This window comes from Pyxicephalus adspersus, chromosome 1 (assembly GCF_032062135.1).
Source record: "Pyxicephalus adspersus chromosome 1, UCB_Pads_2.0, whole genome shotgun sequence".
Lineage (NCBI taxonomy): Eukaryota > Metazoa > Chordata > Amphibia > Anura > Pyxicephalidae > Pyxicephalus > Pyxicephalus adspersus.
This window is the reverse complement of record NC_092858.1, coordinates 98556964-98574158: the sequence shown is the minus strand read 5'-3', so window position 1 is coordinate 98574158 and position 17195 is coordinate 98556964. Positions and strand designations below refer to the sequence as shown.

The window sequence follows — 17195 nt, the reverse complement described above, 5'->3', positions numbered from 1 at the left end:
TGTATGTAAAATAAGGCATCAAGCGTTTCCTGCTAAATACTATAAAAATTTTAGTTATCCTTTAGTTGCATCCGAGCTCAACCTACTACTTCTTGATGTCCCTCATAAACATATAGGTTTATTATGATTGGCCAAGAAAAAAATCTCTGCTAGATGACTTTTCTGCTGTTTCTATGGTTTACTTTGTTGGCTTCATTTTTACAGTCCGAAACATAATACACACTATAAAGAAATGGCCACTCTGGCACTGAGACATAGAGGAGGACCTTGAAGATCCACCAGGAACAACAGAGCAGGGGCTTCAACCCAGCTAGGGTGGGTGGTAGTAAAAAAGCATGAATAGGTGAGGAGAGGGGTCAAACATCAGCAGATACAAAATGAAAAAAATAATAGTGCATTTTTAAAAACAATAACTCTTTCTTTAATTCCACTTGTACAAGCAGAATATTTTTATCTGCATCTTCAACACATTATCACACCCCCAGGAATCCCTTTATCTTTATTTAGACAAATATTGACATTATTCCAGAGGAAGATGTATATCTGTCTGCATATTTATGCACTATTAACCAAATAAAATACATACAAGTGTGAATAAAGTATATTCGGAAACTGTACTTCAGGCGGTTAACATGATGGGTTCCTAAAGATTCTTGTCACCAGACTATTGATTTCAACAACTTTTCTTAAAATGTATTAGTAAATTACATTTATTTCATACATGTTATTTACCTGTAAGTGTATGTGGACTTCCAAAATCACTTAGATTGCTTCTGGGTCCTGCCATCTTTTTGATGCACATATGTTTTTTTCAGCAGACTCAGAGTTGTTTTCACTGTCTATAACAGGGGACACCATGAAGTGTCAATTTATAATCATCAGGCAGCTAGGGTGCCAATGGAAAATGCAGTGACTAAATGCAGTTGTATGATATTTATGTTTTAGCAATCACAGTTGTACATCTAATCGCAAGTTCATGCTCAAGTTCATACCTCAGATCAGCCCCAATTCATTCATCTTTAGAACTTACAATGGACCCAATTCAATTACTCTCAGACCTCAAATCAGCCTTAATTCATGTACCCCCAGACTCCTTATCAGCCCTATTGCATACACCACTCAGATCAGCATTGTTTTCTGCACCTTTAGACCTCAATTCAAAACCATTTCATAAACCTTTATATGTGATAGATCAGCAAAAATGTAGCATTTTATACTTCGGATCTGTTCTAATTCCCGAACCTTCACACCTTAAAACAGCCCCATAGTTGTATAGTTGTTCAGTTTGTGTACTAATAGCTATACTGCAAGGAGCAAGTCAATTTTTTTTCAGATCAGCACCCAATTCAATCAGACTTTAGATCAGCCCAAATTCATTCCCCTTGAGACCTCAGATCAGACCTAATTTGTTACCTTCAGGCCTTATTCAGCCCCAATTCAATTACTTTCTTACCTAAGATTAGCCCTGATTTATGCACCTTCACACTACAGATCGACCTTAAATTCTTTCCCCCATCGGATGTGCAGTAGTTTTGTATCCATATTTACTGCAGCTGGCAGTACCATTCAGAGAGGGAAGAGGGTAGATGGACTTGTTTCTCTATACAATGAAGTACACGGCTGCTAGTGGGCCCACACTGATACTGGGAGGAGGACCTGAACATCAGGGATCATTGTGGGGAGGTGGGGGGAATTCAATGGGTGCAGAAATGGTAAGCCAGGTTTTGTATTTGACAGCCTGGTAATCTGTTAATTACAGCCTATAGAAGAAGTCTATAGAAAGTTAAAGGACAATAAAAAAAAAAGATAGGGCTATGACATGGCAGGTGGGAGGGGGACACTGTCACTGCCTGAATAATTAACTTTTCCTCAAATGGCTGAATTCCCCATCAACTTTAAAAGCACTTTGCAAGTAAATGGAGATGGAGACACAATCCTGCCTCTATACAAAGCATTGGTCAGACCACATCTGGAATATGCAGTCCAGTTTTGGGCACCAGTTCACAAAAAGGTTATTGTGGAAAATGAGAGAGTTCAGAGAAGGGCAACTAAACTACTAAAAGGAATGGAGGAGCTCAGCTATGAGGAGAGATTAGCTGAACTGAATTTATTCTCCCTTGAGAAGAGATGTTTAAGGCGGGATATGATCACCCTGTAGAAAATTTTAAATGGTCCCCATTATTCATTTTGAGTTCATTACAAAGAACAAGAGAGCACTCTTTGCGTCTGGAGGAAAAGAAGTTTAAGCTCCGGACAAGGAAGGGATTCTTTACTGTACTGTACTTTACTGTATATTCTTTAAGGTCTGTGAAAATGTGGAATCGGCTTTCTCAGGAAGTAGTTTCACCAACTACTATAGATTGCTTTAAGAAAAAGCTGGATGCTTTTCCAGAAGCACAGAATATAACTTGGTATAAAGGATTTAAAGTAAAGATTACAGAGACTGTTGATCCAGGGAACATCCGATTGCCTGATGGAATAAGGAAGGAATTTTTTCCCCGTTGAAGCAAATTGTTTCAGGGTTTTTTTTTGCCTTCCTCTGGACCAACTATGCCTTATAGGTTTTTGTATCTTGGATATGTTTATTTCCTTAGTGGTTGAACTTGGTGGACTTATGTCTTTTTTTAACCTAACCTACTATGTAACTATGTAAATGCAAAATGATTAATGGAAATAAACAATGCTGCAAGTAAGCATTTAAAAATGTATTTTTTCTTTGCCTTTACTTGCAAACATTCATCTTGGTGACAGGGTCTCTTTAAACTTAAACCCTATTATCACAAGCCAAGACCAAAAAAATATCTATAATTTATATATAAAAAAAGTCATACCTGAATGTTAATGTACTTTTTTTTAATGCTTGCATTTTTTTAATTTGTATTCAGTTGTTTTTATTTGATAATTTATGCATACTTTACATGTACGTTCTTTGGACCTTTGCTATTATTAAGCTTTTAATTGTGTGTTTTATTTTCACTTTCCACCTTTTTCCTTTTAGTGTACTTGTCAACTTGACCTGTCAAGCTTTTTGTTTGTTTTGTTTCTAAAATTTTGTTGAAAGCTTTCTATAGTAAAATGCACTAACTAATCCAAAAATAAAATTTTTCATCTGCTCACAGATTTTGAATTAGAATCCAGGCTGGATTTTGGGGTTAGGTATACAACAGAAACCCCCATTTTACCCCCTACAGCTACAGCACTGAAACCAGCACCTACAGTACATGTCATTCCCCCTGTACAAACAACATGGCTTCCTCCGACAACTCAAGCCACTATTGTACATCGACACCATCCATGGGCTCCTCCTGAGGAACCTGAAACTCCTTCCATGACAGATGCTCCTACTAGTCCTACCAAAGAAGCAGCAACCGATGCTGGTGTAACCCCAGGACCTGTCAGGACAACAGAAGTACACAAATTACAGCCTGTAATTGATGTTTCTACTTCTACAACACCAGTGCCTAGTTCCACAGAAGAAGAGACTGAAATGTGGGAGGATACAACTGAAAGTGTGGTAACTGCTCCCAGTCATGAGAGTGGTATTCTGTGGCCTACCGAGGATGAAAGGACTGTACAGACAACTGCCACAGATGAATATGAAATTGAAGATTTCGACAAAATGACATTCACTCAGCAACCACAGGTAAGGACAAAACCAGCTAGTGGCATAAAAAACAGCTATTAATTAGGCCTAGTACTCTAGATACTCTAAATGTCCAAAAATGCCCAGTGATTTACAAGGTACCACAAATGTATTTGAGCAAAGGAAGGGGTTGTTTTCAGTGTTATCCTCCTGGTTACTTGGCTTTTAAAATTTAAGATTTACTTTATAAGATCAGACCACTTGCCATAAACATTGGACATTTGGCTGTTTAGCAGAGGTGAATACGGCATGAACAAATTAAATTGATGAGACAGTAGATGGGATCATATATTAAATAGTAGTGTCAAACTTAAAGCTCAAAAGTTACTTCTACAAATATGGTATCTACAAGTCGAGTAGAGGGTCTGACATACATTCACACCCCTGTCATACCATGTTCAGATTGTCCAAAGCATCTGTGGCCTATACAATGTTGGAAAAACTCAGGGAATGTGTGGTGACAGCCATATATATCATAATTAGGTTTTAGTATGTTTTTAAAACACGATAAGCCCTTTTAGTTTTACCTTTAGCCCGCCCCCACCCAGTTATCTGTGTACTGCTAATGCATCTGCCATATTTTCCATCATTGGAAATCTCATCATTAATTCCACATTGTTGGCTTCAGTAGGGGTAAATAAACCCATATCAGTTTAAGTGGGAGTAAAATAACCTGGAAATCATTGGTGAGAGCAAAAATAATCCTGTGTTTACATTGGGGGTCAGTGCTTACTTACCCGATCATAGGCTCCTTGGCCTCTCTAGTTGGAACTATCCTCTAAATGTTGGACAAGAGGTCATCCTATTTGCCAGTGCTGGGACAATCGGTGGTGCCAACTGCTAATACAATGCAACTATGCATATGCATGCATCAGTTGAACAAGCAGCGGTTGCATTTGTTTTCAACCAAAAATGAGATTTTTTTTTAACAAGTACATAGGTCAGGTTCTGGCAGAATAGCTTTAAAAGTGCTCATTACACTTTGATAATCATACTACATATCTGACAATCCTCTGTTGCTGGGTCTAAGTCACCTTCTCACCCCCATACTTGGAGCAGCACCACAATGATTGTGCTTATTTTGCTGCTTTCTTCTGCTGTAAAATGAGATATGTGTACTATAGTACCATTGATTTGCTCTTATTGCTTCTCTATCCAGTACAAGGCATTACAAAAAACAGGTACCCAAAAGAATACAGGCACAAATACTGGTGGCATTTATTATACATATAATGTTTTTTTTTTTTATGAACACAGCTTTAGCAAGTGGTGTTTTTTATCTATCTAGAATTAGGCTTTAAGGAAATTATATTTAAAGCCTAAATAATCCCAACCTAGGCAAGGCAATTTCTCGAGAAGCAATCAGGTTGATAAGTGAATACAAACAGCGTAAAGAAGCAGGAGTGCTGGACAAAATATCTGCTTTATGGGCCAAAACATGCTTGCAGGCTCAATCCACTCATTTCCTCTCATCTTAGAATTCAGCCAGTAGGTGGGTCAATCAGATGTGACCGTATGACACCGAGGGCTGTATGAATAGCTGCACGCTACAGGCAGGCACAGCTACACAATGGATTTTTGAATTTGTAAAGTTCAGTTCCAGAACAAATACTTATAATTTATACTAATCAACACGAATGCTTTTGAGAAGAGAATTGGTCATGTTGGATTTTGGGTTTAGTTGTACTTTGAAAAAATAAGCCTACACAAAATCTGCATTTGTGTTTCAGGCGGCTTCTTTAGGGTTGAAAAAAAAAAACCTAAGTGTTTCTTGTATGATTTTTTTCATAAAAACTAATATTTGAATGCAATATTAGAGACAGCATACCCTCTGCTTTTTTTTTTTTTTTTTAATAAAAATTGTTTTTAAATGAACAGACCAGCCAGAGGAATAAGAGCTTATTTGAAGTACCCTGAACTAAAAAGAGCCCTTTGACTCCTCTCAACATTACCTTTACTACCCTTCCCCCTACATTTTATTATTTTATCTCTCCTGCTTGGTTTAGCTTTCGTTATCCCAGATGCCCTGCCACCTTCTGTCCTATATACATCAGGAAATGTTTGCTCTTGAGGCCTTTGACAACTGTGCATTCATATAAATAAAATAAATTATGGTCACTGATGTTTTAAGATTGCATTATAAATATTTTGGGTTTAGACATATTTTAGATAATTTATACTATATGGGCAAATTGATTACACACTGTTCATGTACTCATGCTTGGAATGGTCCAAGATAAATTCCACAGGGATACTTAGAACTGGTTTGATCTAGTATCATTGGTTTGATACTAGAAAAAGGTTTGATCTTTTTATTTTTATAATAATATTTAGAAATAAAATACTGTGTTATAACTTCTAACAAGTGGAATACTGCAATAAATACATATCAGCTGATGTTTATCTGTGGTTAGGTGGCTACATGTTTGGTTTCAAACATTCCTGTTTGGTAGAATTTTTAATAAAAAAGGATTTTTTTTGGATACCTTCTGCTCAGCAAAAAAAAAAAAAAATAATAATATTCATCATCAGTAAGAGTTTGTTTTGATTGATGAATGAACTGAACAACTTGCTTCATGCTAAGAATTTGCTTACTTTTAATTGACCATGGATAATTTTTGCAGTTCTGCCTGCATAGAAATATACATCCTCTTCTAATTCTTGCATCACAGCCCCTATTTAGGCACACACCAGACTCCAAAGCATTCAATAGAAAGCCTATTCTCAGCCCATCAGCATGCTTTCCATTAAAGTCTAGACTGTGCTTGTGGAGGCAGCAAGACTTGAAAGATTAAGGAAAGAAGGCTGTGCAGTGGCAGCCAGGCTATACAGAACAATATTTCTAGAGAAGATCATTGCAGGTGAAGATATTCCATTATCCAAATGCTCAACACAAATAAGAAGAACTCAGGATGAATGCATTATACGTGCACTTATCCTTTAAGTATTTTGCTTAGAAGCAGAACCAGCAATGTTTCCATTTTATTTGTTTGTTCTTCATATTATGCTTTATTTATTGTTACATTCTTAATTCATGAGTAAAATACAAGTACAATAACAAAGGTCAAGACATAAAACTAATATACACACAGATAAAATATTATTAATCCAGTGCTAGCTCAATTTAAAGTAGCCAATTTTATTGTTTATGTAATAAGTGATGTAATATATTTGTGCCATGGTCTTCAAATTCTTTTGTGTTCTTATGCTATTTTTCCTATGAAGATCAACTCGTCTTAAGCATTCATAAAAATGCTTGGGCAATCCAACAGTTTTATGTTTATGCCATTAGCTCAACCCAAATATATTTTTAGATGGTTAGCCTGCATTCCTGAATATAATCTAATGCTTGGCTTTTTTAACTTTGGTGAACCCTTGTAATAACATATCAGGTCTTAGGGAAACCCTGACAATAATAACAACATCTACAGCTTTGCATGGCTGTCAGAACTCCTCTGACATGGCTGGCAAGTGAAAAAATGTCATCCACAGATGACAGCCAAAAAAATCATTGGTGTCAGTGCTATAAGATCTAAGAGGCACACATTGATCTTTGCTCAAGGAACCCCTGGCATCCTAGGGAAGGAAAGAGCCCTAAAGTTAATTGGATCCCTGAAACACCGGACTAATATTTTGGTCAGCTGTAGTGGAAAATACAACACATACATTGAACCCTCCTTTGCATTGGCTGCATCATTTATTTTTTTCATTTGTTAGCATCTGCTAATCTAAAACTTTAGTTTAGGCTATTTTGACTATTTAAAGTCTACTGTTTTACATTAAAAAAATCCAATATTCTTCATAGTTTGGGGAAATAAAGTTACCAATGCCCTTATCTAATAATACCCGTGTATGGAGAATAGCAAGGGTAACTTTATTGAATACACTACTTTGTGGACAGTGTAGTGGATTGATTCCCCTGTTTAGAGTACTATTAGTGGTAAATATCAATTGTGCATGCTTCAAATGAAAATTAAAAAGGTCAGTGTGCATTGAATATATAGGTTCAATAACCAAAAAAACAAATTTAACATCAGTTTGTTTTTGAAAATCCATTTTATTATAGAAGTGTTAAATACGGGTGACAAGCCTTCCTGAAAATGTAAAAAAAATGTGCCAGTTTCATGACACATGTGTTATCAGTACTTTTTTCTTACTTTCCAGGAAAGCCCCTTCTGTGAATGCCTGGGATCAGGCATGATTTATTTGTCAAAAAGTGTTCTGTAGCAGCAGTTTCTTGTATTCCAGACCAGTCACTGCTGCTCTCTCCATTAGCAGGGTCATGATACTGCCCACTTCTTGTTGTTTTATTGTCAAACTAAATCCACAATACTCACCTGTTCCCTGTACCCTCGCAGGGTGCTGCCATTTACTTCTGTTCATAAAAAAGATCTCTGGCTATCTTGATTGGCCAGGTCAGAATGACGTAGCGCACATGCAGGCACGCAGGAGTTTATTCATGCATTCACAGGCGAAGCTGGGATTGCTTTGTATTCTAAAAAACAAATCTTAAGCTGTACATCCGCAGCATCAGCTTTCTTTACAGATATCCAGAATGGTCAGGGAGGTAGTAGAGATTATTGCATAGGGGACATTGTCTGTCCCTTTCTTTAATAAGGGTCTGTACATTCATGGATTATTAAAATAGAACTTTAGCTCCACTTTAAGGTTTCATGGATATTTATTTCAGTCAAGCCAATAGTGCCCCCCCCCCTCCCAACACCTGACAACATTGATGTTAGGTAGTATAAATGTAGTGAAATCCTTTTTTGCCTAATTAATTCCCATCCATATATTTGGAATTCACCAAAACACATCAACTTTGCAGTTTACCTACATTTTTTTGCACATTGAAGTGCATTTTACAGTGTATATCTTAACACATGTTAAAGCTTATGCACATTAATATGAGAATCGTTACACATGTCGACATGTTTTTGCACCTAGTAACATTAATTACAACACATAAGAGCATACAGTGCCTTTCTAAGCCTTTACATTTCTATTGCAAATGCATCAGGCAAAATCCGAAAGGTGTGTTTCCAGCCAGAAAGTAAAAATCCACATGTGTCTGCATGTTAAAGTCAGTGAAGATCACCCTAGATATCCCGAATCCTCAGATTCTCTCATTTTCAAATCTTAATCTGCTTCTATGGTCAAGATCTTAGGCATGCCCTTTCCTGCACGTGGTCCATACCAGTGGTGAGTGGAAAGGGCTCTTCTGACAGGTAAACTTTACTTATTGCACAAAGAGTTACTTTAAATTGAAATTGTCATCCTTTTTAAACTTTTATGAGTAAACATCCAAGCACATCATCTGCTGTTATCTTTATCAGAAGGATCTCAGATCCAGGTTTATTTATTTAATTTTTTAGAATTTATTTTTTTTTTTATTTGAACAAAAACAATCTCAAAACTTTTAAAACTCTACAGACCCCAAACTAAACAGAAATGCATTTTGGCATTATTGAAATGATATCTGTGATTTTCATAATGGAAAATAAGGTGGCTCTGTTATGATAACTTTATCATCAGTGCATAATCTGTCCAGGTGTCTTTTTCTTTAAAAAAATGTTGACTTTGGGATTATATTGTAAATGCTGCCTGTATAGAGAAGTTTTCTTTCCTATACCTGTTTTGTCTGTCACCCGTCACATGGACACAGACATCAGGAAAGTCCTGCTAGATGTTCTATACTTCCTTCATTTTATTATAAAATGCGTTTTTGTTGACTTTAATCCCTTATTCTTTTGACATTTTAAACTGGAATCCAGATTTTCCCGTGGCTTTTTGTAATGCTTGACATTCATTAAACAGTGATAGACAAACAGACATTCAAAGTCAGTAATATAATAAATAAAAATAGGCCAAAATCCTTTATCCACCTGCTTTGCAGAGACTTGGTGATGATGTATTTAAAATCAGGCATGTAATAAAAAAGGAAAGGTTTTATATAATAGTTCATTAGCATTTTATGAGGGAAGTACAAAGCAGGACAAGCAAATATTAGCAGAATAAAAATTTTCCAAATCACCTTAATCAAACTGCATTATTTTCTTGAAATGAAAACAAACAAAAAATTATTTATGTTTCTCATTTAAGTCAGAGATCATTAATATTCTTGTTTTTATTTTATTTTTTTAAACTAAACTTTAAGCTAGGAACCTTTCCCTTGCAGTAAGGGTAGCCCAAACAAAGAATAAATCCTAAATCATCTCTAAGGGATATTGAAATAGTACTTTTACTTATAGTACTAATAGTACTTACCTTATGCTACCATTCTTTGGGCCCCCCCTTGTTTCATATTTCAGTGAGAGTATAGGAAACCTGCTTTGACTCGAGAATAACCCTAGAATGTATCTATTACTGCTAACATCAATACAGTAACCAATAGAAATGACAACAACATTAACAGGGATAAATACATTCATGCTGTGGTATTTATAAAAGAGAAAGAGAAGTAAAATTATGGGGGCTCCGTGTGTAATTTTTTTCTCTTTTTTCAGTTAAAGTATTTTGTACTTTTAAGTTTTTTAAGGGTTGATGGGTCACCAGCATGGATGTTGGCCTCCAGTAGATAGAGCTGTATCCTCAAATAAATGTGCAGCAAACTCTTTAATATGAAATGGCAAGAGTTTGTTACACACTTTACATTAGCACACAAAACCATCTATTTGAGTGACTTAAGTATAAACTGAGATTCTTTTTCTATAACTATAAGCACCTGGTTCTGCAACAATGCAGCCTAGAAACATATGAAACTAGAAACAAACATGGTCACAGTCAAGCAAGTTCAGAACAGGCAGTGGGCAGATAGACATTACTTTCCAGGCAGAGGTTAGTCCAGGTAGCAGGCAAGGTCAAGGTCAGACAAGGCAAAGTCAGTAACAGATAAGCAGATATAAGATAAAGTGCAGCTTTATTTTGCCACTCGTCAATTAGGGACAGGGAGCAGTACCTGGAACAGCTGGGTTATAATTCAACCCAGGTAACAAAATAAACTTGTAACATTTCCATTATGTATTTCCAAACATGTAGTTCCAAAACTTAACCCATAGATGGAGTGTGTCTTTCCCATCAGAAAGACAGTACAGCATTGAGAGTAAAAATGTAGGCACATACACACACCTATGATGTGCAGCATCAGAGCCCCGGCCCGTTGCCTGAGACACATTACTGGACAGCACTTGAATGAGGAGCAGGTAACTCTTACAATAGCTTTTTAAGGGCCAAAAAAAAAAAAACTATCGCGGTTTATACTTGAGTATACTATATACATATAATTTTTTTCTGTATTGGATTTAAATGTGTAACATGATCTGTTTGCCCTTCTGTCTACAATTACAATCTATGAAAATGTTTACAGAAACTGCTTTGTTTACTTCTTAAACAGAGAAAAAGAGAGAGACTCCTTATTGTATTCTTCAAACTAACATTCTACATTCCTCTTTGTTTATTTATTAATTTTATTTCATGCACTACCTTTTAGTTTGGAGTTGCTGAGGCTGGAGGGAAGGAAAAGAGGGACATGATCTGGCAGAATAAAGGAACCCTTTCGTATTTCAGTATTCTTAAAACTCTTTTATTGGCACAGAAGTTCTACTTATTTGAATCTCACATTACCTGTTTCTTCGTGACAGACAGACAGCTGGGAAGTCACAGTAGTCACTGCTCGTGACAATGAAGTGGAGATTCCTGTAAGCGGAGGGCCAAGTGGAGACTTTGAAATCCAAGAAGAAGACAGCAAATCACAGTCACAACCACCCACAATATTCGACCTGGGAAATGAAGTCATACCCCCAAGCACAGCTCCTACTGACCATGGCCGAGGAAGGAAGGCAGATACTGGCCTTATTGATAACACTATAGATTCTGGAAACACATTGGCACAAATGCCACAGAAAAATATTTTGGAAAGAAGAGAAGTATTGATAGGTGAGTTTTTTTTCAACTGAATTTTGTTGTGCAGTACATCACACTCAAAATGTTTTATTTTTATTTGTCTGTAATAATAATCTTAAATTAAGGATCAGAAGTATTTCCTGACATCTGACAAGAGCCTGATTCTAAAAACTTATGTTTAAGTACAAAGCTGTCAACAGGCTGGATTACTTGACATCCAGGAAAATTGCATCTCAGTGGTAAAAATATCTCATCTTTTGCAGACACAAACTGCCATGGATTTTGGGAGCTTTGGTTTGCGACAGGAAGGCATTTTATTAGTAGATCATTTTCTGAATCTCCTGCATAATATTGCTGAAATGTAAAGACTTATTTAAATCTTATTTATTTGATGGAAGTGAGGAAGCTCTGTGTCTGACTAATTTGTATGCAGCATATAATTTGTTCTATTCATATGTCTCAATGTCCCAAAATTGCAATATTCCTGCACTTTTGTTACGTGAAAGCATAAGCCATTACCACAATTTGACAACAATCCATGGAAATGTTTAGGGTGCCACAGACACTGTTGGCCACTGTTGGCCAAGGCTGATATTAGCACACTTAAAATAAGGACTTTAGGCAATTCTTAAAAAGAGAAAGGTTTCCTTTTCATACACTCACCATGTTTTATTGAGTGTTCATTTGCTATGTTTGTACTTGTTTCATGTAACAGAAAGTGTTCAAAAAATATACAGTTTCAAAAAAAAAAAAGAGACAGGTGAAAAAAAAAAATGACTGAAGCTGGCAACTTAAATGGACAGGAAAGATATCATACTATACAAAGAGAATGTCAAATGAATTTTGTCAAGAAATACCAGTAAAAGGTAGAGTATGGGCTCAACTCACAGTTCAAATCCAGCCTCATACAACTTCCTGCCCATTCTTTCCATTGTCTATATTACTACCGTAGTAAAGGGAAACCCTTTCTGAAGTTCTGTGAAACTAGAACCTTTTGCTTCTGTAAGCCTTTGAATTTCAATTGGTGTAAGTGAAAACTAATTTCAAGTGATTACTGGGGATAAATGAAGGGATTTCTGTAAAATTAATTTTACTGACACATTAGCAATTTTGCTTAATGAGTCCTACTTTTAAAATACTAAGCTGGTTAGAAAAAAACCCCTTTTCCCCTTCTTTATTAGGAGGGTATTTTTTTCTTACGGGTATTTTAGTTAATTTATTCATTTATTTCCTTGTATTTGAACATTTTTACTCTTTTGTGTTACATTTTAGGGGTTTATTTACAAAAGATTTATTGGGAATCCTTCGTTGACATTTTTCTAGTATTCTACAGTCATATTCTTCATTTTAGAATACTGAAGCAGTCTTTAAAAAATAAATAAATAAAAGCAAAATATTGAATTGTCCAAGATTGCACGTGATTTATCAACGTAACCATGCTAATCATAGTTAAATAAATAGGTTTAGGGACTGTCATGTGCATGCACAGGAAAGAGAACATGCACCTTTTCTTGTAAGGGAAAATGTTTCAGTAGAAACTTTTTCCAATTGAAGAACAAAATGTTTGCTAAAATAAGGGAATTGATTTTTTTTTTTTTTTTTATAAATAGAGGTTTATACTGGCTGGATAGTGTTGTACTTGTTTTTCACAAAATTCCTCAAAAAATCAGCTGTTGTTTTTAATGGGAATGGGTAATTGGATCATGGCCCAAAGGATTCAGTGGAAATCAATATTTTTCTTGCTGTTAGTTAAACTTTGGTAACCTTTTGCATCCTGTTTTGTACATTTTAGAAAGCAATGGAAATGTGATATTACTGCCACTGGAATTTTCATGTTATGAATGTTTGAAATAAGTACATGTAGAGCCGTTAGATGAAATTCTGTGATGCCGGTACCAACTAAGAATATTTTGTTTTGTGGCCCACATGAAAAAGCTACTTTTTGTTTGTAATGCTGATTTTCTTTGGCATCTTGAGTTACAGATCTATTAAGAAGTGTGCTGATAATAGTTTTACTTTGACTTTCTTGACCTGCATTCTTGTTATAAGTGATTTACTTTAAAAGTGAATATTATTCAGCCATATTATTCTTCAGACAAGTTTAAGTTATATTGTTTTTCTTGTATCCACATATAATAAAAAGGTGACAAATGTTTTTATCTTCTTTGGAACCTATTATGAAATAATATTTCAATTTATTTTTTTAGCTGTAATAGTTGGAGGAGTAGTCGGAGCCCTGTTTGCTGCATTCCTAGTGATGTTGCTGATTTATCGCATGAAGAAAAAGGATGAAGGAAGTTATGCTCTTGAGGAACCCAAACCAGCTAGTGTCTCATACCAGAAACCAGACAATCATGAGGAGTTTTATGCATAGTCCGGGAAACATTGCCTTTTGTTTCCCTTCCAACAGTCCCGGTGAGCCTGTGGACGGATATTACAATCCTGGCTCCCATCTTGGATGGGGGCTCTGTCTGTTTCTAGATCACAACTACCTGCAGTGTGATATCATAAAGTGTTGTTAAATCTGGATACTCCACAAACCTTTGAAAGTAGAGAATGTTCTTATTGTCCGACTTCTTCTCCAACCATTCCTTTTTTGTTTGTAAACTCTAAATGCCCACAACTGCCACGTGCTTCCTTGAGGGTTCTTTTAACATGCTTGACTGATTTTTCTCTCTGTGGCCATCGTGTAGCAGATCTGGGACCCCCAAAAGCACAAGTGATACCCACTAGTTCAGTATTGGCATATGGCATATAAAATACTTTCTGTCATAACAGGGGGGCACTATTTTTACTTAATATTTCGAAAGTAGGTTGTTCATGTAGATGCTAAAAGGAATTTTGAATGTCATGTAAAACTGTATTTATCAATTTAAAACATATATATTATTATCATACAGTCCGACCACAGGCTTCACCATCAAGCTGTAAATAGGTTCTTGTGTAAATTAATAAATGCTAGGGAGTCTAATTAGAAAAGGAAGCAACATGTCTTTTGTAACATTTAAACAGAAAGTTCTAAAGTAAATATGTTTTTATGTGGATTTGAAGAATGAAATATGGAGAAATCTTTATGATTTAAAACGGTACTGTAATGGAAAGAGAAAATAAATGAGCTTTGGTTACATGTTGTGCCATAAGATACAGTCTTGATTAAACCAATGTTCTACCTTTTAAATACCTTGTTAATAATAAAAAGCAGACTCCATATCCTCCTAAAATTTTCCACAACCTTATTTGGTCAAAACTATGGTTTGTTAATTTCCCCCTACCACTTGATTGACCCAAAAAACAGAACTGTTCTCCAAGATATGGACTGTTAGGAGTTACTGTGTTCTTTCCAAAGGCCTTTGTGAACAAATTCTAGCTCCATGAGCCAACAGTCTTCTTTAAAACTGATTTATCATTGACTTCTAGGTGGGGAAGTAGTAGCATGGTAAATAAACCATAAGAGCATAACTGACCCCAAAAACAGCATGTATATAACATTTTCTCCATGTCATATATACACTGAGTTGTAGATAAAAAAAAAAAACATACAAATAAATACATTCTTAGTAAGGAAATTATAGTAAACTTTTAGATGTTACTGGGATTTAGTTCACATTTAAACTGGGTGAATCAACTTAGGAGACCTTCCAAGATTTAGTAAAGGTGAAAGTGTTCTTTTTTTTGGGGGGTTTATTGCCTCTGGGTTGAATCAGCCACCAGATTCTAATATTTAATGGGCACTTCTGTAGCAAAATCTCTGGGTCTGTAATAATGCTTACTTGCTGCAGCCATGACAAAGGATTCATATTTTCTCTGTTGAGTTTTTTATTTGCTCTTCATTTTGAAGACTGCAGTAGGAAGCAAAAGAGACTCTATCTTATGGAGCAGAAAAAAGTAAGACCACATGGGATGAGAATTGTGTACCCTGAAACATCAGCAAAGAGGAGCTAAAAGGATTATTTGGTCCATCAGCACTGAAATAAAATTGTTGGTTGGATTGACCCATTACCTTGAAACAGGTCTTCACCTACTAACCAAGTACATTATATCTATCAAAATTGGGACAACAATTATCCTTCAATTATCTCCTGCTGCTCCCTCCCTCCCTCTCCTCTCTTATGCTTTATACTACTTTAGGGTAATGCCTGGTCAAAGTGGACCTGTGTTATTTACTCTGAATGACCCATAAAGAATAATTCACTAAAGATAGTGTTTCCTTTTGATGAGATTAGTTTGTGCTCATTTAAATCATCCATTTATTGCAGGGGAATTTTAAAACTGTAAAAACCTCTGCACTTAGTTGGATGCTGAAAACAACCACAAGTTTGCTTCATCAGAATGAACACTGCTTCTTTAAAAAAAAGACCCCTGTTTGCAGACTGGACTGTATAAAGTAATAACAGTTTATTTCTGTTGTTCATTTTTTTTGTGTTTCACTTTATGCACCAGACATTACATGCAGTAAGAATAAACAGGAATAACATACAAATGGAGGGGTAATATAAAAAAACTCAGGCAGATTAAAACCTTTTTAGGCTTGATCAGGAAATGTAGTATTCACTGTACTCAGAATGAGCACCTAGTAATTGTTAGGCCACTGGCTGAGTAGATGGTTCTGGATTGATACTGTAAAGAAAAAAAATGAATTCTATCCAACAAAGAATTTAACATAAACACAGAGTTTTATCTAGAAGTAGAAATTCTCCCAATCAAGCTGAATGTCATTTTTTGTGGCAGTGTATGTTCTTGTCGTTCTCCCTGTGGATAGAGACTGAATGTAACAGTCCAAGGGGAGTTTTGTGAATTTGCAACAAAGGTATCAGCCAATCGGAAAACACTCCTTGGCCCAACTTCAAAGAATGCAGCACAACGAATGGCCAATATCACCTGAGAATTTTTTTTTACATCCATTGTACGTGGTAAACATTATTTCTAGTACATGGGGTTGGGAAACTGGGTTATACTGTAATAGAACATTTTTGTATGTACAGTATGTAATTCACTAGGATTTTAGCATTAAAATTTGCTTCTTAAAATCTGTTCTGAATGTGTTCTGGATCTCAAAGCACAGACTTTAAAGCCAAAAGCTGACGTAACCTAAGCATCAAGCAAAGACAAAATAATTCACTTAAAGCAAATAAAAGTTTCTTTGCCAATGATTCTTACGCAATGTTGCAGTAATGTATCTTCCTAATTTTATAATTATTTCTGTGATGTATCCATTAAGGACAATAAAAAACTTAAACAATTTGAAATTATTTTTAGTGTTTTTGTTTTTCCTTAGCAATCAAAGTGATCTTAAGGGGGAGGTATATGGAGCAATTAGTTTGGAGCTTCTGCTGAATAATTAAGACATACTGATCATACAACTCATCGGTCGGTATTGACCAATGATGTGCAACACCTAACTACCGTATCACTTTAAGAGACAGGCACTACACAACACACGATCTGTGAGCTGATGGTACCCACTAGTTGCTCTTTAACTTGTTTACATGGCCATGTTTTACAAACGCAGAGGCTTGCAAACTCGGTTATACCATGTATATATATAATAGCTTAATAAAGGTGTCTTTTATTGTTATATGATGCAGAAGTAAAAAAAATAATAATGCAAGAAGCATGTGTACAGTACACCCTTCTCTAGTCCTCTGTCAGG

General features: G+C 35.7%; 1 protein-coding gene across 2 annotated transcripts in view; it reads left to right on the top strand.

The window, feature by feature from the left end:
* SDC3 (syndecan 3) overlaps positions 1-16794 on the top strand; it is a 73470-nt gene extending 56676 nt beyond the window's left edge. For both annotated transcript variants that reach the window (XM_072420239.1, XM_072420231.1), the window contains exons 3-5: positions 3120-3643; positions 11284-11578; positions 13753-16794. In XM_072420239.1, coding sequence (XP_072276340.1) covers positions 3120-3643; positions 11284-11578; positions 13753-13919 — 986 coding nt within the window. In that variant the 3' untranslated portion in view covers positions 13920-16794. The remainder of the gene's footprint in view (positions 1-3119; positions 3644-11283; positions 11579-13752) is intronic.
* Positions 16795-17195: the final 401 nt, after the last annotated feature.